General features: G+C 48.8%; 2 protein-coding genes across 10 annotated transcripts in view; one reads left to right on the top strand and one right to left on the bottom strand.

Moving 5' to 3' along the window:
- The window catches only part of WDR62 (WD repeat domain 62), a 45,826-nt gene extending 41,575 nt beyond the window's left edge, over nt 1-4,251 (bottom strand). For 3 of the 6 annotated variants that reach the window (XM_027078858.1, XM_027078861.1, XM_027078859.1), the window contains exons 1-2: nt 3,773-4,247; nt 873-964 (exon numbers count right to left, since the gene is read on the bottom strand). In XM_027078858.1, the coding sequence (XP_026934659.1) occupies nt 873-964; nt 3,773-3,949 (269 nt within the window). In that variant the 5' untranslated portion in view covers nt 3,950-4,247. Of the gene's footprint in view, nt 1-872; nt 965-3,772 lie in introns of all 6 variants that reach the window. The other 3 variants (XM_027078862.1, XM_027078860.1, XM_027078857.1) reach the window with 3 other exon arrangements.
- A 151-nt stretch (nt 4,252-4,402) lies between these two features.
- Nucleotides 4,403-17,361, top strand: THAP8 (THAP domain containing 8). 4 transcript variants are annotated; one of them, XM_027079048.1, is made up of 5 exons: nt 4,540-4,715; nt 13,870-14,062; nt 14,224-14,616; nt 16,397-16,508; nt 16,986-17,361. In XM_027079048.1, exons 1-4 carry the CDS (start codon nt 4,633-4,635, stop codon nt 16,475-16,477), a joined length of 750 nt encoding a protein of 249 aa, XP_026934849.1. In that variant the 5' UTR covers nt 4,540-4,632; the 3' UTR covers nt 16,478-16,508; nt 16,986-17,361. The 4 variants fall into 4 exon arrangements, with proteins under 4 accessions (XP_026934850.1, XP_026934849.1, XP_026934847.1 ...); XM_027079046.1 differs by having other exon boundaries at nt 4,542-4,715; nt 16,321-16,508; XM_027079049.1 differs by lacking the exon at nt 4,540-4,715 and adding an exon at nt 4,403-4,507 and having other exon boundaries at nt 16,321-17,361.
- Nucleotides 17,362-17,488: the final 127 nt, after the last annotated feature.

Genomic DNA, 17,488 nt, shown 5'->3' with positions numbered 1-17,488 from the left:
CATTTGCAGGCGGATTCTTAACCACTGCGCCACCAGGGAAGTCCCAACATTATTATTAATATCAATATAATCTTAAATAGAAGCCAACACTTCCTCTGTGGTAACTGTTAGGTTCTGGGCTAATAAAGACATACTGTGCACAATCTCTTTAAATCCTCACAACTGCCAGATGAGGTCAGGAATCTTTGTCGCTTTTCATAGATGATGAAACTGAAGCCCTTTACAGAGAGGGAAGTCCTTTACCCAAGACTCCCCAGCAGGTTGGGGACAGGGTGGGTAAGTGAATCCACACCTGTCAGATTCAAGAGCCCAACCCTGTCCTCTATTCTGGCTGCTTCCCAGAGACTCAGTAACAGATACTGTTCATCAGGAATTACTATGGCCCTGCTCTGCCCTGCCCTGTGGGGGTGAGGGGTCCCTTCGGTGCCTAGAAGAGTGCCAGGTTAGACCAGTATTTGTGGAATAAACAGTTGCAAATGTCCTTCAGTCCTCTCAACTAACTACCCAAGGGGAGGGTACCACTAGTTCTGTTTTACAGAAGCAGAGGCTTGGAGAAGGGCACACACGGTGGAGCTGGGACACAAATCCAGATGGCTGACACCAACCATGGCTTGGATCTTAACCACCTACCTTTCCCAGAATCACTGCCACCTCCCGCCTGCAGTCACAATAAGGCTTTCTTAGCACTCACGCATGCCAGGTACTGTTCTATACACAGAAGGGCCCATGGAATCCTTCCCACAGCCCTCAGAGGTAGGCAGCATTATACATTCTACAGACGGAAAAGGCGAGGCCCAGAGAGATTCATTGAAGACTTCAGGCTCTGAACTCAGGATCGGTGATCAGAGGCCGAGGCCCACCCACTCACTCACCCTGCCAGGTAGGCCACGTGGCCTGTGCTGGGGTCACAGGTTAGGCCATTGCTGTTCTGGGCTGTGATGCCAAGCACCTTCTCAAGTGATACCTGCAGGGAAAAGGCCCAAATTAGAAGCAGCTGCCCCAGCAGGCCCCACGTGGCACAATCACCTCAGCCACCCATTCAATCCCTGTCACTCCAACACATTCACTGAGCGTCTAGAGTCATCTACCAGCAACTAAAGCTTGTCCTCCTCAAATGCTGCTTTGATAAATACAGTGCTAGGTGAAGGGCACAGGATGGTGAGGAAGATAGACAAAAAAAATCCCTGTCCTCCTGGAGCTCCCATTCTGGGGGTGATGGGATGGTGGACATCGAAAATGAACAGAACAAATATGTAAAACAGATGTCAGGTGACGATGGGAGCATTAGAGAAAAATTAAGCAAGGAAGGAGATTGAGAGTACAGAGGAAGGGGAGAAGGCCTCACTGAGAAGGTGAATAAGACTCTAAGTATTTTATATGAATGAAAGACTTGACAGCCCACAACACTGCAAAGAAGGTGCTATTATCACCACTATTTTACAGATGAGGACAGAGGCCCAAGGTCCCACCCCCGTGGAGTGGCAAGGTTGGGATACAAACCCAGGTAGTCTCTGGCTTCAAAGCCAGCACTTTGTGCAGCACTTTGCTTACAGCAGTGAACAAAAGTGGACACTGTCTGTTCCCTCAATAAATTCACAGTCTAGAGGTTCAACGAGTAAAGAAACAAGTGAACTTGAACAATCGCATTTAAAATTTTAAAATTCTCTAAGCAAGATAAGTCAAATAAGCCAGTCCCCATCATGGCTGATTAAACAATTTAGAGGATGAACTAACAAACTGTGGTATTTTCATATTCTGAAGAGACTAGTTTCTAATTATTATAAAGTAAAACATTCTCAAGCAAGGTGGTGGGCCTCAGAAATGAAAGGCAAATATAAGATAGTAATAACTAATATTTATTGAGCATCTAACCAGGAGACAGGCACTGTTTAAATACTGTATTAACTTATTTAATGCTCACAACAACCCTGTGATGTGGTCACTATCATCATCATCATCTCCACCTTACAGATGAGGAAACAGAGACCCATGAGGGTAATCCATCTGGAAGGAGCAGTGCCAGGACTAACCCAGGCAACCAGGCAATGGCAGTCACATTTTTTTAATCTGTTAATCAGCATTACTGGGCATTAGCATAGCTGGTAATTTTTAGACTAGGTCTTTCGCAAGCTGGATGGACCCCTACACCACCAAACAAGAAAAATAAATGACATCAATCACCCAAAATATTGAATACACAATCACAGCAGTAACTAACACCAAGAGAGTACTTACAGTGTGCCAGCTGTTGTTCTAAGTACTTAAGATATGTGAGCTTACTTAAGATATGTGAGCTTACTTAATCTTCACCAGTACCCTATAAGGGAACACTTATATTATTATCCTCATTTTACAGATGAGGAAACTGAGGCACAGAAAAGATCAGGAAAGGAAGAACAGAACTAAGGTTAAAGCCTAGGCAGTCTGGGTTCAGAGGCGGTGCTCTTAACCACCTTGTTATACTGCATCTCTGAAATTACTATTGTTATTCCTCTCCTTTATACACGTTAGAGCCCAGAAGGCACTTTCAGGAACATACAACATAAGGGCTATGAAGTACAGGGTTCTGGGTGAGAGACTTAGGTGGGGGTCTGCTTTAGGCTGGGGTTCAAGAAGGCCTTTCAGGGTAGGGATATTCAGGCTGAGACTCGAGGGATAGGAGCCAGCCAGGTCGACTGCAGCAAAAAGCCCAGAGAGAGGACTCACCAAACACAAAGGCTAAGAGGCGGAAAAGAGATTGGAGCCTCAGGAAAACAGAAAGCAGGCCAGTGTGACTGAACCTTCATGAGAGGGAAGCCAAGGGAAGTATGGCGAGAGAAGTGGGCAGAGGCCGCTTGCCTAGCGCCTTGCACCCAGGAGTGGGTGATATAATCAGAGTGTAGCAGAAAGCCACGGAGGAGGAACAAGATCCACAGCAGCTACCAAGTACTGACCCTCTACCTGGACTTTGTGCCAAGTAGGTCATATTCACAATCTTGTCGCATCTCCCTGCAACACCATGGTTATCGTTATCTCCATTTTATAAAAACAGACTTTGCAGCTCAGGGAGTTGGAAAACGATTTTTTAAATTGCTGCTGTGCTACTGGAATTTCTTCTACCTACTCTAAAATCTTTGTTTCTGTGTCTCAGGATTTAAGGAACTGTTCCACACGCCGTCTCCCTAACTCCGGCAGTGCTGCTGAGATTTTACAAATATTACTCACATCCTGTCCATAATTTAGGGTGGCAATATGGACTAAGAATCCCACCTTGGTAAAGGAGAAGGAAAGAGAAGGCAGCGGATGAAGGAAGGCAGGCTAGAGCTGAGGAAGAGTTGGAACAAGTAGGACTCGGGACTGAACCCTGGTAGGGACCCTAAAGACCAAGAGGGGGGTGAGGTCAACAAAAGTGGAAGGATACAAAAGTGGCCCAGAGATACGTCTAAAGGTAACTAAAGGGATAAACAGAACTAGGAGGTGATTAGCAAAACTAAAATGCGCTCCAGGGTACAAGGCCAGGGAGGAACCCCGGCAACGCTCCAAGGGCTAAGGGTGTGGCCAGGGTTTGAGAAGTGGGAGTAGGAACGACGGGCACTACCCGAGAGAGGAGGAGACAGGGCAGTGGGATGAGCCTTGGCAAAGGGGGCGGGGTTTAGAGGACTAGTCGGGTCAGAGAGCAACTAGAGGGGGTACCAACCGGGGGCTGAGAGGCGGGGCCAAAGATCTAAGGGCGGGACCAAGGGAGACCCAGGGGAACCTGGAACTGAGATGGGCAAGGCAAGCAGCTCCTCACCCGGTTCTGCACCGTGTCCTCGGGCGCCGCCGAGAGTCTCGTCCGCCGCCGGAGGCAGAGCGGTAGAACGGGGGGCGGGGAGGACTGGGCCCTCCGCGCCGGAACTCCCGCCATGATGGATGGCAACTTCTCGACTGCGTCGTTCCGCGCGTAGCCTCCGGGCCCCAAGGCCGCCATCGTCACTCCGGAGCCCGGCGACCGTTACACTCCTCAACTGCCACCGAACAGCGAACGGCCGCGGGAAAGCCGGCGCCGCCGCCCATTGGACGCGGCCGGCTGCCGGTCTGGCCAATCTCAGGGTTGCCAGGCGGCGCTTTTGACCAATGAGAGCTAAGAGTCGGAGCGGAGGGTCTGGCAGGGTGGAGCCACGGCTCCTCAGCTTGATACTTGATCGAGCGTTGTGGAGTTTTTTTTAAATCCCGTCTGTGTTTTCATCTTTCAATAAATATCAGGTTTTAACTTTTACGAAGCTAATGCCAAAGCCTCCTCGCCTCGCTTTTTGCTGCCCCCCCACCCTCACCGAAGGGCGACTATCCGCGCAGTGGCAGTCGCCCGGATGTAAGCGTAGGGTGGAGCCGAAAGACTGAAGAGTTGGCGCAGACTCAGAAACTCCCCCATCATGTGATGAGGTCCGGGTGGCTAAGAGCCGGCTTTGAGCAGACATTCTCGCTTGTCTCCATTTGCCACGTGACGAGGGCGTAGCTGTGGTAACACGGCCTGGCGCGCAGTACGCAGGCACGTGACGAGGCCCCTTACGTCAGGCACGCTGCAAGCGTGCGGGCGGGGCGGGGTTCTGCGGCGCCCGGCGAGGACCAAAGTGCGACTTCAGACCGAGCAAAAGCCAGTTGGGTTGGACAGCCATGCCCAAGTACTGCCGGGCTCCGAACTGCTCCAACAATGCGGGCCAACTGGGCGCGGACAACCGCCCGGTGAGCTTCTACAAGTGAGCACAAGCGAGGGGCGGGCCTTGCAGGGAGGCGGGGCCCTGTGGGGGCGGGCCCGAGGGTAAATGCAGCAGGGCGGGGGACCTAGTCCATCTTGCCGGTGTCTGGAAGCAGGGTTAGCAGGTTGAAGAGACCGTGTTCCCAGTGTTTCACTAACAGTAGACACCGCACATGTAAAGGTGCAGATGTGTGAAACAGCAGGGGTAGACGATTAACTGCAGGTAGTGAACGGGGCGAGCGGAGGAATGGGAGGGCCGTGAAGACAGAAGTGAGGTTGGTCCAGGCTCAGAAAGAGCCTACAGTTGCCCACTCGCCATCCCCACGGATTTGAGGCATCTCAAACTCAAAACATCCGAAACCAAGCTCCTGATTTTGTCTCTCCTAAAACCTCCCATATCCTTTATTATCCTAGTTAATAGCTTTCCATCCTTACCGTCTTTCAGGCTAGAAACCCTTAGAGTCATCTTTACTTCTTCTCTTTTCTCACACTTGAGAAAGTAAAAATTAGCTTGAACTGTAAAACAAAAAAAACCCAATAACAAAAAACCTGCTCTCATTTATTTGGCTGGAATGACAGACACGGGAAAAGCTAGCTGAAGAGTTAATAGGAAAAAAAATTTTCTGTATTTTTCTCAGGGACGTGTTGCAGATGTAAAGTGACAAAACTCCCCTTCTTTTTTTTTTTTTGCGGTACGCGGGCCTCTCACTGTTGTGGCCGCTCCCGTTGCGGAGCACAGGCTCCGGACGCGCAGGCTCAGCGGCCATGGCTCAAGGGCCCAGCCGCTCCGCAGCATGTGGGATCCTCCCGGACCGGGGCACGAACCCGTGTCCCCTGCATCGGCAGGGGGACTCTCAACCACTGCGCCACCAGGGAAGCCCAAAACTCCCCTTCTTTTGAGTGACTGCTGCTTTCTTACTAGGAAGCTTTGTTCTCTAAAATCGTAGGCCATCACAAACTGCTGTTTGAAATTACATCAGTAAGAATGAAACATCTTACTTAAGGTTTGGAGAAGTTGAGTCACTTTGACACAGAGAAGCAACCTTGATTTACAGTCCAGGTGCAGAGCTTCAGGTAAGGGGTTCTGGACACAGTATTCCTCATCTATCCAAACTTTATTGCTTCCAAGGAGACGGACCCTGGGTCCACTTTGTAATCCAGGTCTGATATTGATCCCTTTACACACAGTTCTGCTTTGCTTTGAGCCTATCCAAACACTGTTTCACTTACATTTCACCTAAATTTCACCTATTCACCAAACCCAAATAATAATTATTTTCCTCTGTTTGATGAAACTCCCCACAGTATCTCTGGTGTACAGTTCCCTTATTGCTGTGGTAAATAAACGTGACTTCCCTAGACTACATGTTTGTCCCTGGTGGCCTTAGTCTAAGTGGGCCAGGACACATTTCCTCATCCAGTCCATTAGCAAATCCTGTTGGCTCTCCCTTCAAAGTCTATCAAGAATTTACCACTTCTAACCCCCTTCCTTGCCCCCACCCTGGTGTTGGCCAGTGTCACCTCCTGACTGCATGACTGCACTATTTTAGTAGCCTCTCCATTTGTCAACCTGCTCCCACAGTCTGTTCAGGGCTCAGATCCCCTCCCCAGCTCCCACCTGACTCTGTAAAGACAAGAAGGTGAGGCTGGAGCAGGCAGAGAACAGGTCTACAAAGCCCTACAGGAGCTGGGTCCCCACTCTCTGTCTGACCTCATCTCCTCCCTCCTGCCCCTTACTTAACTCCGCTCCAGTGTCACTGGCTTATTCGATGTTCCTCTAGCATGCCAGGCACAGTGTTGCCCCAGGGCCTTTCCCTGTTCTGAACAGCCTGTGCTGTTCCCTCTGCCTGGAAAGATCTTCCCTTTATGACCACCACTCTGTAAAATGATAACCCTCTCCCGTACATACATATTCTCCCTATTCGCCTCCTGCTTTATTTTTCCCTTTAACATTTACCACTTTCTGGCATACCACATATTTGATATATTCATTTATTGGCTCCTCCACTAGAATGTCAGCTCCATGAAGGCAGGGATGTTTTCCTGTCTTATTCCCTGTTGTGTCCCCACCACCTAGAACAGTGCCTGGCATGTAGTGGGTGCTCAGTAAATATTTGTTGGATGAATTCGATGAATGCATTTCAGGTGGGCTCCTCAGGAAACTCAGAATGCCATGTCCCAGCTATCCCTTGAGGGACCCTGGTTCAGGGGAGGAGGAGGGCAGAGGAGTTTTTGGACCTAAATCAGTATGTCCAGACTTGCTTTTTAATATATATCACTCTGACATCGTTTATTAAGTCAGCAACTCCGAGTGTCTCCTGTAGTAAGTAAGCTCCTGCTGGACACAAAGGACCCTGACAGATCTTGTTCCTGCCCTGACAGAGCTCATGGATAGGTGCGGGGTCAGTCATTGAGAACTGAGGACACAAGTTGATCCTTTCTCTTCTTCAGCACCACTGCCCCCAATCTAGTCCATTAATCCATCCTTTGACTCTACCCTCCAAAACAGTCCCATCCTGCAGCAATCACAACAAAAGCCCTAACTCCTTGGCAATACAGTTATAAATGCAAATGGCAGAATCCTCACTAAACTATTAGGAAATAAGGATTAGGAAATAAGGAAAGAAAACCCACCACATTCCTAGTCTGACCACTTCTTATCACCTCTGCTGTCACAGCATAGCCCAGGCTGCCATCATTTCTTTCTTTCTTTCTTTTATTTATTTTGGCTGTGCTGGGTCTTAGTTGCAGCATGCGGGATATTTAGTTGTGGCATGTGGGATCTTTAGTTGTGGCACGCGGACTTCTTAGTTGCAGCATGTGGACTTCCTAATTGTGGCATGCATGTGGGATCTAGTTCCCTGACCAGGGGTCGAACCCGGGCCCCCTGCATTGGGAGCGCGGAGTCTTACCCGTTGGACCGCCAGGGAAGTCCCCATCATTTCTTAATGAGATGCTGTGATAGATGCTTGCTGGTCTCCCTACTTCTACACTTGCTTCCCTTACAGCGATGACAATAATAACTTGGTTAAAGAGCACTTACTGTATGCCAGGTAAGTGTTCTAAGTGCTTCACACATAATAATAAGGAGAACAGTGAGAACTGTGCATGGCAGCCAGGTGACCGTATAAAAATCAGTTCATGCCTGTGTTGTTTAAATCCCACCAGTGGCTGCCAGGCTGTTCCTCACACAGGCTGACCCATTCCCACCTCAAGGTCCATCCCTGAGTCATTCTTGAAGAAGCCATTTAGCTAAGAGTTTGGTGAGGAGCAGTCTCCAAAGGAGATTCAAGAGAGGGCATGGATGCTAGGAAGGAACAAGGTGAAACACTGAGGGAAGTGGCTGCTAGGAAGTAACTCAAAATTCCTGCCTGGGTGCCAAAGGAAACATTCATTAGTTGTGATTTAGGCCCTTTCAGGAACAAATGACAGTCATCTCTCATGGCAGGGGGAGGTGTCTCACAGGTAGGAATTGCATCTGTCTGGCAGTAACAAAGTCCTGAAATAATAGTGGCTTTACCAAATGACGGGGTCTATAGGAATCAGCGTGGTTAGGTTATGCTACAGTAACAAATTCACAGAATCTCAGTGGCTTACCACAGCAAAGGTTTATTCCTCACTCACACTAATGTCCTTTGTCGGCCATTTGTGGCCCTTCTCTACTGTATCTTAATTGGGGATTCAGGCTGAAGGAGCCTCCCCTACCTGGAGTATTGGTGGTCTTGTGGGAGGGGGAAAAGAGAAAGTGGGGAGAATCACCCAGTGGCTCCTGGTAAATTGCATATTTAGAAGTGGCCCATATCACTTTTACTTCTTTGGCCACAGCAAGTCTATGGCAAGCGTCAGGTCAGTAGAGTGGAAATGTGTATCTTCGTGTGGGGAAGGGCAGCAAATGTCTTGAACAATAATACAGTCTACCACAAGGTTTATTTTTCTCTCACATGAAGCAAGTATAGAGGTTGGCAGATGAGCACTGGTGTGGCAGTTCCACAGTCATCAGGGATGAGGGTCCCATCTTTCATATCCATCCAGTGGCTGCCAAGTACCTCAGCCATCATGCCCAACCATTTCTGGTAGGGAGAAAAGAGAAGGGATGAAGAGCAAAAGAGACACAACTCTAAACTGAGCTGGTCCCCTTTACAAAGCCTCAGAAATCCCACCCAACGGTAGGTTCTTCATCATTGGTCACCTCCCCCCAAAAAACTGCAAAGGAGCCTGGGAAATGTAGTCTTTTGATGGGCAGTTAACCACCCTGAAGACATTCTGAGTTATGTTAGTAAGGAAGAAAAGAAGAACTCTTAGCAGTGCTGTAGATAGAATGGCCAACAAGACTAAAATATTCTATAAAAAAAGGAGGACACTGGCTGTGCACTTAAGGTAGAATTTTAGAGAGGGACATTTCCTATCATAAATGTTGCCATCTAGAGGAACAAAAGAGAATAAAACCAAGACCAAATTAGGAAGAGGTTTTCTATGATATTACTTTCCTCCTTTGCGCCTTGAGCTGCTTCTGATTCCATTTGAGAACCCTCTCACATTTAAGGTACCATCCTAGATGTCTCACCCAACATGGCCAGAACTTAGTTACGTGGCCCACCTACTGCAAAGGAACCTGGGAGACAGTCGTCTAACAGGGCACATTATGGCCTCAAAAAAGTTGGAGTTTGTTAGGAAGAAGAAGAGAGTGGACGTGGAGTAATCAGTTGGCAGTCTCTGCCCAGGAGTAGGTGGGAAGTGCTGGTACAAGGGATTTCATGTTCGTGTCCAGGCAGAAGGAGGCTGGTGAGAACATTTGGATCTCAGATTGAGGGTGAAGGAACTGCATCGGCCAGAGTTCCTGGCTCTGTGCCCTGGGGTTCTGCTCTTTGGATGCCACGCTCTCCTCTGAGTCAGCTCTTCTGTCCTCATTCACCAGCTATCCCCCACTTCCCTCTCTGTCTGCCTTTCGCCTGAGAAGCCTTCCTTTGCTCCCCACCAACAATCTCTGTCCATCCCATCCACCTCCTACCCACTGGTGGCCTCTTTACTTTCTTATGTGTCTTTCCCAGTGTTTCTTTATGCAAATGCAAGCAAATCTGAACATATGTTCTTGTTTCCCCCTTTATTACTTTGTTAGTTTCCTATGGCTGCTGTTACAAACTCCTGGTGGCTTAAAACAATAGGAATTATTCTCTCACAATCCAGATCAGTTTTACTGGGCCAAAAATCAAGGTGTCAGCAGGGCTGCATTCCCCAGGAGGCTCTAGGAGAAAATCTGTTCCTTGCATCTTCCAGTTTCTGGTGTCTGCAGGCATTCCTTGGCTTTTGGCCACATCACTCCAATCTCTGCTTCTGTCATCACATTGCGTCTCCTCTTTTATCTGTGGTAATATGTTCTTCTGCTTCCCTCTTAAAAGAATACTTGCAACTGCTTTTAGGGCCAACCCGGATGATGTAGAGGATAATTTTACCCATCTCAAGATCCTTAACTTAATCACATCTTTTGTCATGAAATGCAATATTCACAGGCTCCGGGGATTAGGACATGGATGTCTTTTGGGGGACCGTTATTCAGGCTGCCACAATTACTAAAAGCTGATATACTCTATTTGGAACCTTGCTTTTTTCACATAATGTATGCCTGACAATAGCATATCAGTTCATACAGTGCCTTCAGCCTATTTTAGAGCTGCATGGTATTCTTTGTGTGCATATGCCTGAGTTTATTTGTCCTGTCTCCTATGGATGGGATTGTCCCCCACCCTCTAACACTCCTTACTCTTTCCTTTTTAACAGAGAGAGAGCAGGCCTTATAGCCCTCAGCAAGTAAAGGTATCAGGTGTTTTTATGGTTAACTCCTATTTATGGAATTGATACTGGTATTCCATTTTCAATTGTGGTTTAAAGTTTCTCTTTTAGGTATCTTCATTTAATACTTAAGTTGGTCAATTTTAAGAAAAATATTAAGTAAATAATGTCACAGGACTTCCCTGGTGGCGCAGTGGTTGAGAGTCCTCCTGCCGATGCAGGGGACACAGGTTCGTGCCCTGGTCCGGGAAGATCCCACATGCCGCGGAGTGGCTGGGCCCGTGAGCCATGGCTGCTGAGCTTGCGCGTCCGGAGCCTGTGCTCCACAGCGGGAGAGGCCACAATGGTGAGAGGCCCGCGTACCGCAAAAAAAAAAAAAAAAAAAAAAAGTCACAGATATGGAAGACATTGTGAAGGTGGGATGTGGATGACTGACTGTATTAGTTACCTAATGCTCCATAACAAACTATCCCAACATTTAGCAGCTTAAAATAAACCTTTAATGTTTCACAGTTTCTGGCAGCTCCCACAGAACAAACTGGCCAGAACTTAATCATGTGGCCACCTCTAGCTGCAAATGAAGCTGGGAAATGAGGTCTTTATTGTGGACAGTCTTGAACCAAGGTCTAAATAGAAAGTGAATTGCTATAAAAGAGGGCAAAAAGAGACGTTGGGGACAGTGGCACCAGTTAATGGGTGGCACTACTTCTTATGGACACAGAAGTAGTTGGGTGCCTGTAGAGGGTGCCTTATCAGATAATCCCTATCCACTTTTATTTAATTCATTAAAAAAAAACTTTAAAATTAAAAAATTTTTTAATTGTGGTAAAATACACATAACATAAAATCTCCCCTCTTAACCATCTTTAAATTCAGTAGTATTAAGCATGTTCACATTGTTGAGCAACCAATCTCCAGAACTTTTTCTTTCTTTTTTTTTTTTAAATTTATTTATTTATTTTTGGCTGCATTGGGTCTTCATTGCCATGTGCAGGATTTCTCTAGCTGCGGCGAGCAGTGGCTTCTCTTGTTGCAGAGCACGGGCTCTAGGCACACGGACTTCAGTAGTTGTAGCACACAGGCTCAGTAGTTGTGGCTCGTGGGCTCTAGAGTGCAGGCTCAGTAGCTGTGGCGCATGTGCTTAGTTGCTCCGTGGCATGTGGGATCTTCCTGGACCAGGGATCGAACCCATGTCCCCTGCGTCGGTAGGCAGATTCTTAACCACTGCACCACCAGGGAAGTCCCTCCAGAACTTCTCCATCTTGCCAAACTGAAACTCTATACCCATTGAACAAGAACTCCCAATTTCCCTCCCCCTCCCCCCAGCCCCTGGCAACCACCATTCTACTTTCTGTTTCTCTGAATTTGACTACTTTAGATACCCCATATAAGTGGAATCATACAGTATTTGGGTTTTTTGTGACTGGTTTATTTCACTTACCGTAATGTACTCAAGATTCATCCATGTTATAGTATGTGTCAGAATTTCTTTCCTTTTTAAGGCTGAATAATATTTCATTGTATGTATATACCACCTTTTGCTAATCCATTTGTTGATGGACCCTTGGGTTTCTTCCCACTTTTGGCTATTGTAAATAATGCTATTATGCACATGAGTATGCGCATATCTCTTCGAGACTCTGCTTTCAATTTTTAGGGGGTGTGTATCCAGAAGAGGGATTGTTGGATCATACGGTAATTCTATTTTCAATTTTTTGAGGAACAGCCATACATAGAGGCTGCTCCATTTTACATTCCCACCAGCTGCGCACAGGGTTCCAGTTTCTGCTCGCCCTTGCCAACACTTGTTATTTTGTGTTTGTTTGTTTTTGTATAGTAGTCATTCTAATGGTTATGAGGTGATATCTTGTGGTTTTGTTTGGCATTTTCCTGATGATAAATGATGTTGAGCATGTTTTCATATGCTGGTTGGCCATTTGTATCTTCTTTGGAGAAATGTCTGTTCAAGTCCTTTGCCCATTTTTTAATCGGGTTATTTGTTGTTGTTGTTTAAAAACTTTTTAACATGTTTTCAAGCATACACAAAAAATAGAGTTGTTTAAATGAATCCTCGTGCATCTATCACTCATTTACACCAGTTGTCAACATTTTGCTAATGTTTTTCATCCACCTTCCTCCCATGTACATCTTTTTTTTTTTTTTAACATCTTTATTGGAGTATAATTGCTTTACAATGGTATGTTAGTTTCAGCTTCACAACAAAATGAATCAGTTATATATATACATATATTCCCATATCTCTTCCCGCTTGCGTCTCCCTCCCTCCCACCCTCCCTATCCCACCCCTCCAGGCGGTCACAAAGCACCGAGCTGATCTCCCTGTGCTATGCGGCTGCTTCCCACTAGCTAACTACCTTACGTTTGGTAGTGTATATATGTCCATGCCTCTTTATCGCTTTGTCACCGTTTACCCTTCCCCCTCCCCATAGCCTCAAGTCCATTCTCTAGTAAGTCTGTGTCTTTATTCCTGTTTCACCCCTAGGTTTTACATGACATTTTTTTTTTTAATTCCATATATATGTGTTAGCATACGGTATTTGTCTCTCTCTTTCTGACTTACTTCACTCTGTATGACAGACTCTAGGTCTATCCACCTCATTACAAATAGTTCAATTTCGTCTCTTTTTATGGCTGAGTAATATTCCATTGTATATATGTGCCACCCATGTACATCTTTAATGCAGTATTTTAAAGTAAATTCCAGACATTAGGTCTTTTATCCATAAATATTTCAGAATATTTTTCCAACAGATGACTATTTAGAAGGTTAAACCAATGTAATTATCACACCTAGCAAAATTAACTTCTTACAATCATCTAATACCCAATTCATGCTCAGTTTCCCCCAATTGTATTAAAATGTCTTTTTACAGAATGGCTTGTTGCAGACAAAGTCCACATCTGCCTTTGGACTGATATTTCTTAAATCTCTTTTAATCTATAATCCCACCCCTACCCCCATGAATATGGGATCTCCCACATTCTAGATTTGTCCAATTCTGTAAACTGCCTCCTGAGATTCATATGGAGGAACAGACTGGAGGGGAAGGGAGAGTGACAGTGGGTAAAGAGACCAGGAAGGAGACTGTTGCAAAAACCCAGCCAGGGGAGGCTGGAGGCTGGATGCGAGGGTCAGCGGAGGTGGGAGAGGTGGGCTGATGCTGGGTGTTTAAAAGGTGGAGCCTGAAGAACTGGATGTGAGTAGGAGGTTGAGAGCCTGGTTGGGAGGCAGGGCCAGATTCTGGCCCAGGGGAGGCAGAGGTTTGGAGCTCAGGGACCTCTGGGTGTGCGTATCCTCATGGAGGGGTGGGGTTGGACCTGATCTCGCTGACCCCGCCCCCCGGCAGGTTCCCCCTGAAGGATGGTCCCCGGCTGCAGGCCTGGCTGAGGCACATGGGGTGTGAGCACTGGGTGCCTAGCTGCCACCAGCACCTGTGCAGCGAGCACTTCGCCCCCTCTTGCTTCCAGTGGCGCTGGGGCGTGCGCTATCTGCGGCCGGATGCTGTGCCCTCCATCTTCTCCGGAGCGCCGCCCGCCAAGGTGAGCTCAGGAGAGTCCCATTGCTGGAGTCTGATCCCCCGCCCTCCCCTCTGAGGGAGGTCCCTCCTGCAGGCTGACTCTCAGCCCTCCACTCCTGAGGAATTTTCCTTGGAGTCCGGCCCTGATGTCCTCGATCCCCCATCCCTTGCCTTGTCTTCCAGAGGCAGACGAATTCCCGAAGCACCGAGAAACCAGTCGTGCCTCCAACTCCGCAGGAGGCCACGTCCCTGTCCCCTGGTCCAGCCGTCCCGGCCCCTGGCCCCGTACAGCTTGTGGTGTTGGGGCCAGCATCCGGGGGCCTCGAGATCCCAGCCACCGTGTTCCTGACTCCCCTGCCGCTTCCGCCGGTTCCCACGGGGCCGCGCCCTGGAGTGTCGGCCCAGCACCCCTGGCCCGGGCTGGGCGCGGCGCTGGGAGCGCTGCAGCGGCGGGTGCGGAGGCTCCAGCGGCGCCACGAACGGCACCAGGCGCGGCTGCGGGCTCTGGAACAGCTGGCGAAGCAGCTGCGCGCGGAGAGCCTACTGGCGCCGGCGCACCGGGGCCGGCTGCGCGCGGTGAGTGCCCTGCCTGGCCCACACAGTGGGTGTGCTTTCAGCTAAACTAGAGTCCAGAGTTGAAAGTCAGAACATTTCACCCGTGTTTCCAAATTTCTGGCTTGAAAAAAATCAGTATGGCAATGCCAAGCAACTATCGGTGGGAGCTGAGTAGTGGCTGCTCCATTTATTAATAATATTATAATATTTAAGCAGCCCTTACTCTCTTCTAGACACAGAGTAAATAACTTATTGAAAACTCACTATGACCTTGATATTGAAACTGCTCTTGTCCCCATTTTCCATATGAAAAAACTGAAGCACAGAGTGGTCCAGTAACTTGCCCAAAGCCAGGCAGTCAGTAAGTTGCAGAGCCAGGATTCAAACCCAGGTGTCTGGCCCCAGAGGAGGCCTGTGCTCCTCTGTGGGAGAGCTCCCTGCCTGGCCCCTATAGAGCTTGAGTTTGCAACTCTATACTAGAGTATCCCAGGCCCTATCTAAGGCCCTTTGCCCCTATGTTTTACTGCTGAGTATTTTCGGGCGTGGGGAGTGGAGGGGATCATGTCTTTTTTTATTTGGCCACACCACGCGGCTTGTGAGGTCTTAGTTCCCCGACCAGGGATCGAATCCATGCCCCCTGCAGTGGAAGCACAGAGTCCTAACCACTGCACCACCAAGGAATTCCCAAGGGGACCATGTCTTTAAAAATCAAAATTTGACCAGGCCTTTTTCCTGCTTAAAACCCCAGGGTCAAGCTTGAGGTCCCAGGGCCCTTGTTCCTGCCTGGACAAGGGAGGTGGGAGGGGGTTTCAGAAAGCCCCTGAGGTACCTCTGTAGCTAAGGTGTCTCAACCTGACAGCCAGTGGGTTGGGCCTGACCCACAGATGTTATTCTTTTGGCCTCAGTAATGCTGTAAAATATTTTCTGGTCTTTCCTGAAGGCTCAGCAAATCTAGCAGCACTGGGTTCGCATCCCCAGATAGTAGCAGTCAGCTAGAGCTGCAGTGGCTGTCCCCGGAGGCTTCATGTTTGAGACTGTGGCCTGAACCATGCGGGAGCACAAGAGGGACATACGAGGGGGTGGGGGTGGGGGCAAGGACATAACTCAGACTCAGGCCTGCGGCTCTTCATGGAGCCTGCCAGGGCCCCTGGGCTGACAGTGTCTCTCTCTGCCTCCCCTGTCCCCATTCTATCCCTGTCTCTCAACCTCTTCCTTTCTCTCCCACATTCATCTTTGTCTTTCTGCCCCCTATGTCTCTGTCATCCCATCTATCTCCCCACTTCCCATGTCTCTCTTCTCTCCCACATTCATCTTTGTCTTTCTGCCCCCATGTCTCTGTCATCACATCTATCTCCCCACTTCCCATGTCTCTCTTCATCTGCATCTTTATCCCCCATATCCATATCCCTGTCTCCCTGCCCCTACATTTCTCCCACCCCCCATATCTGTCTCTCCGTGTCTCTCTTCCCCCACATCTCTCTCCCTGTTTCCCCATACCTCTTTATACCCTCATGAATGTCTCTCTGGTTCTCACATCTCTCTCCTCACACCTCTCTCTGCCCATATCTCTCTCTGTCTCCTGACACCTCCCTCCCACCTCTACCTCCCTGTTCCTCACCATTTCTCCCCCTGCCCCCACTTTTTCCTTCCCTCCTTCCCTCCCCTCACTCCCCTCATTCCCCTGTGTCCTCCATCTCTACTACTTCTTTGCCTTGGACGGCCCAGCTCCCTGGACCTGAGGAGTCCCAAGCCTTCACCATCATCTGTGGAGGGCCTGACATAGCTGTGGTCCTCGCCCAAGGTCCTGCACCTCCCACCCTGGACGCCAAGCCTGAGCTCCTGGACACTCAGACTGCCAGTGCATAAGGACCAGGACAGATGACAGAAGACAGAGGAAGAGAGATGCATCAAACATGGGCTTGGCCCAGCCCCATGACCCATGCCTGGGGCATAGCAGTGCCTCCCTCAGGGCCCTGGCTCCCACCACCTCCTCCTAGGGACCCCTTGAACCTTAGGGCTGACCTGGGCCCAAGACCCCTGTCAGCAGTGATTACCCTGGGAACCAGGTCCCAACCCCACCTTCAATCTTTGCGGTCAGTAAAACATTCTCAGAGCAGAGCAAGGGTTGTTCGTTTGGAGAGAGTTGTACCTGGTTCTGAAGAGCCCCTTGTACCCTTTGCCAAGGCTGGTGCCAAGCTGGGGATACAGCAGTGAACACAGCTGACAAAAGTCCTGTCCTCGTGGTGCTCACTTTCTGCTTGAGCAGAAGATGAACTAGTAAATTAATAAACAGTATAATTTCAGGTTGTGATAAGTGCCATAAAGACTGAATGAAAATGTAATGGGCTGGGTGGGAGGGAGGACTCTCTAAGGAGACAGTGTTTGAGCAGACACCTGATGATGAGAAGGAGCTGGCCTGGAAGGCACGTGGACTGGATGTTCCAGGGAGAAGAACGGCCTCTGCGCATACCCTACCATCTAAGGTATAAGCCGGAGGAAGACAGTGTTGCTATGGCAAACACTGAAGCAGGGAAGGGAGTGAGTGTTTGTGTGTGAGGAGGGTGGGGTTGGGACGCAATGTTAGATAGAGCAGAAAAGGTCTCATTGGAAAGGTACCAATAAGCGAAAGCCTAAAAGAGAGGAGTAAGGGAACCAGGTATCTGGGGAAAGAGCATTCCAGGCAGAAGGAGCGCCAGTGCAGAGGTCCTGGGGTGAGGAGGAACAAGGAGGCCAGGGTGGTTAGAGTGGAGTGACTGAGGGGGAGAGTGAGAGGAGGTGAGATTGGAGAGATGACAGGGACGTTCACACAGGGACTTGTGGGTTGTGGTTGAGACATTGGCTGTTACGTGCAGTGAGGTGCAGCAAGCAGATGCCTTTAGGAAGGTCCTGATGT

The sequence above is a fragment of the Aethalodelphis obliquidens genome, unplaced genomic scaffold, assembly GCF_003676395.1.
Source record: "Aethalodelphis obliquidens isolate GAN/ISIS:26980383/991018 unplaced genomic scaffold, ASM367639v1 scaffold43, whole genome shotgun sequence".
Taxonomy (NCBI): domain Eukaryota; kingdom Metazoa; phylum Chordata; class Mammalia; order Artiodactyla; family Delphinidae; genus Aethalodelphis; species Aethalodelphis obliquidens.
This window is presented reverse-complemented; position numbering and strand designations above follow the sequence as displayed.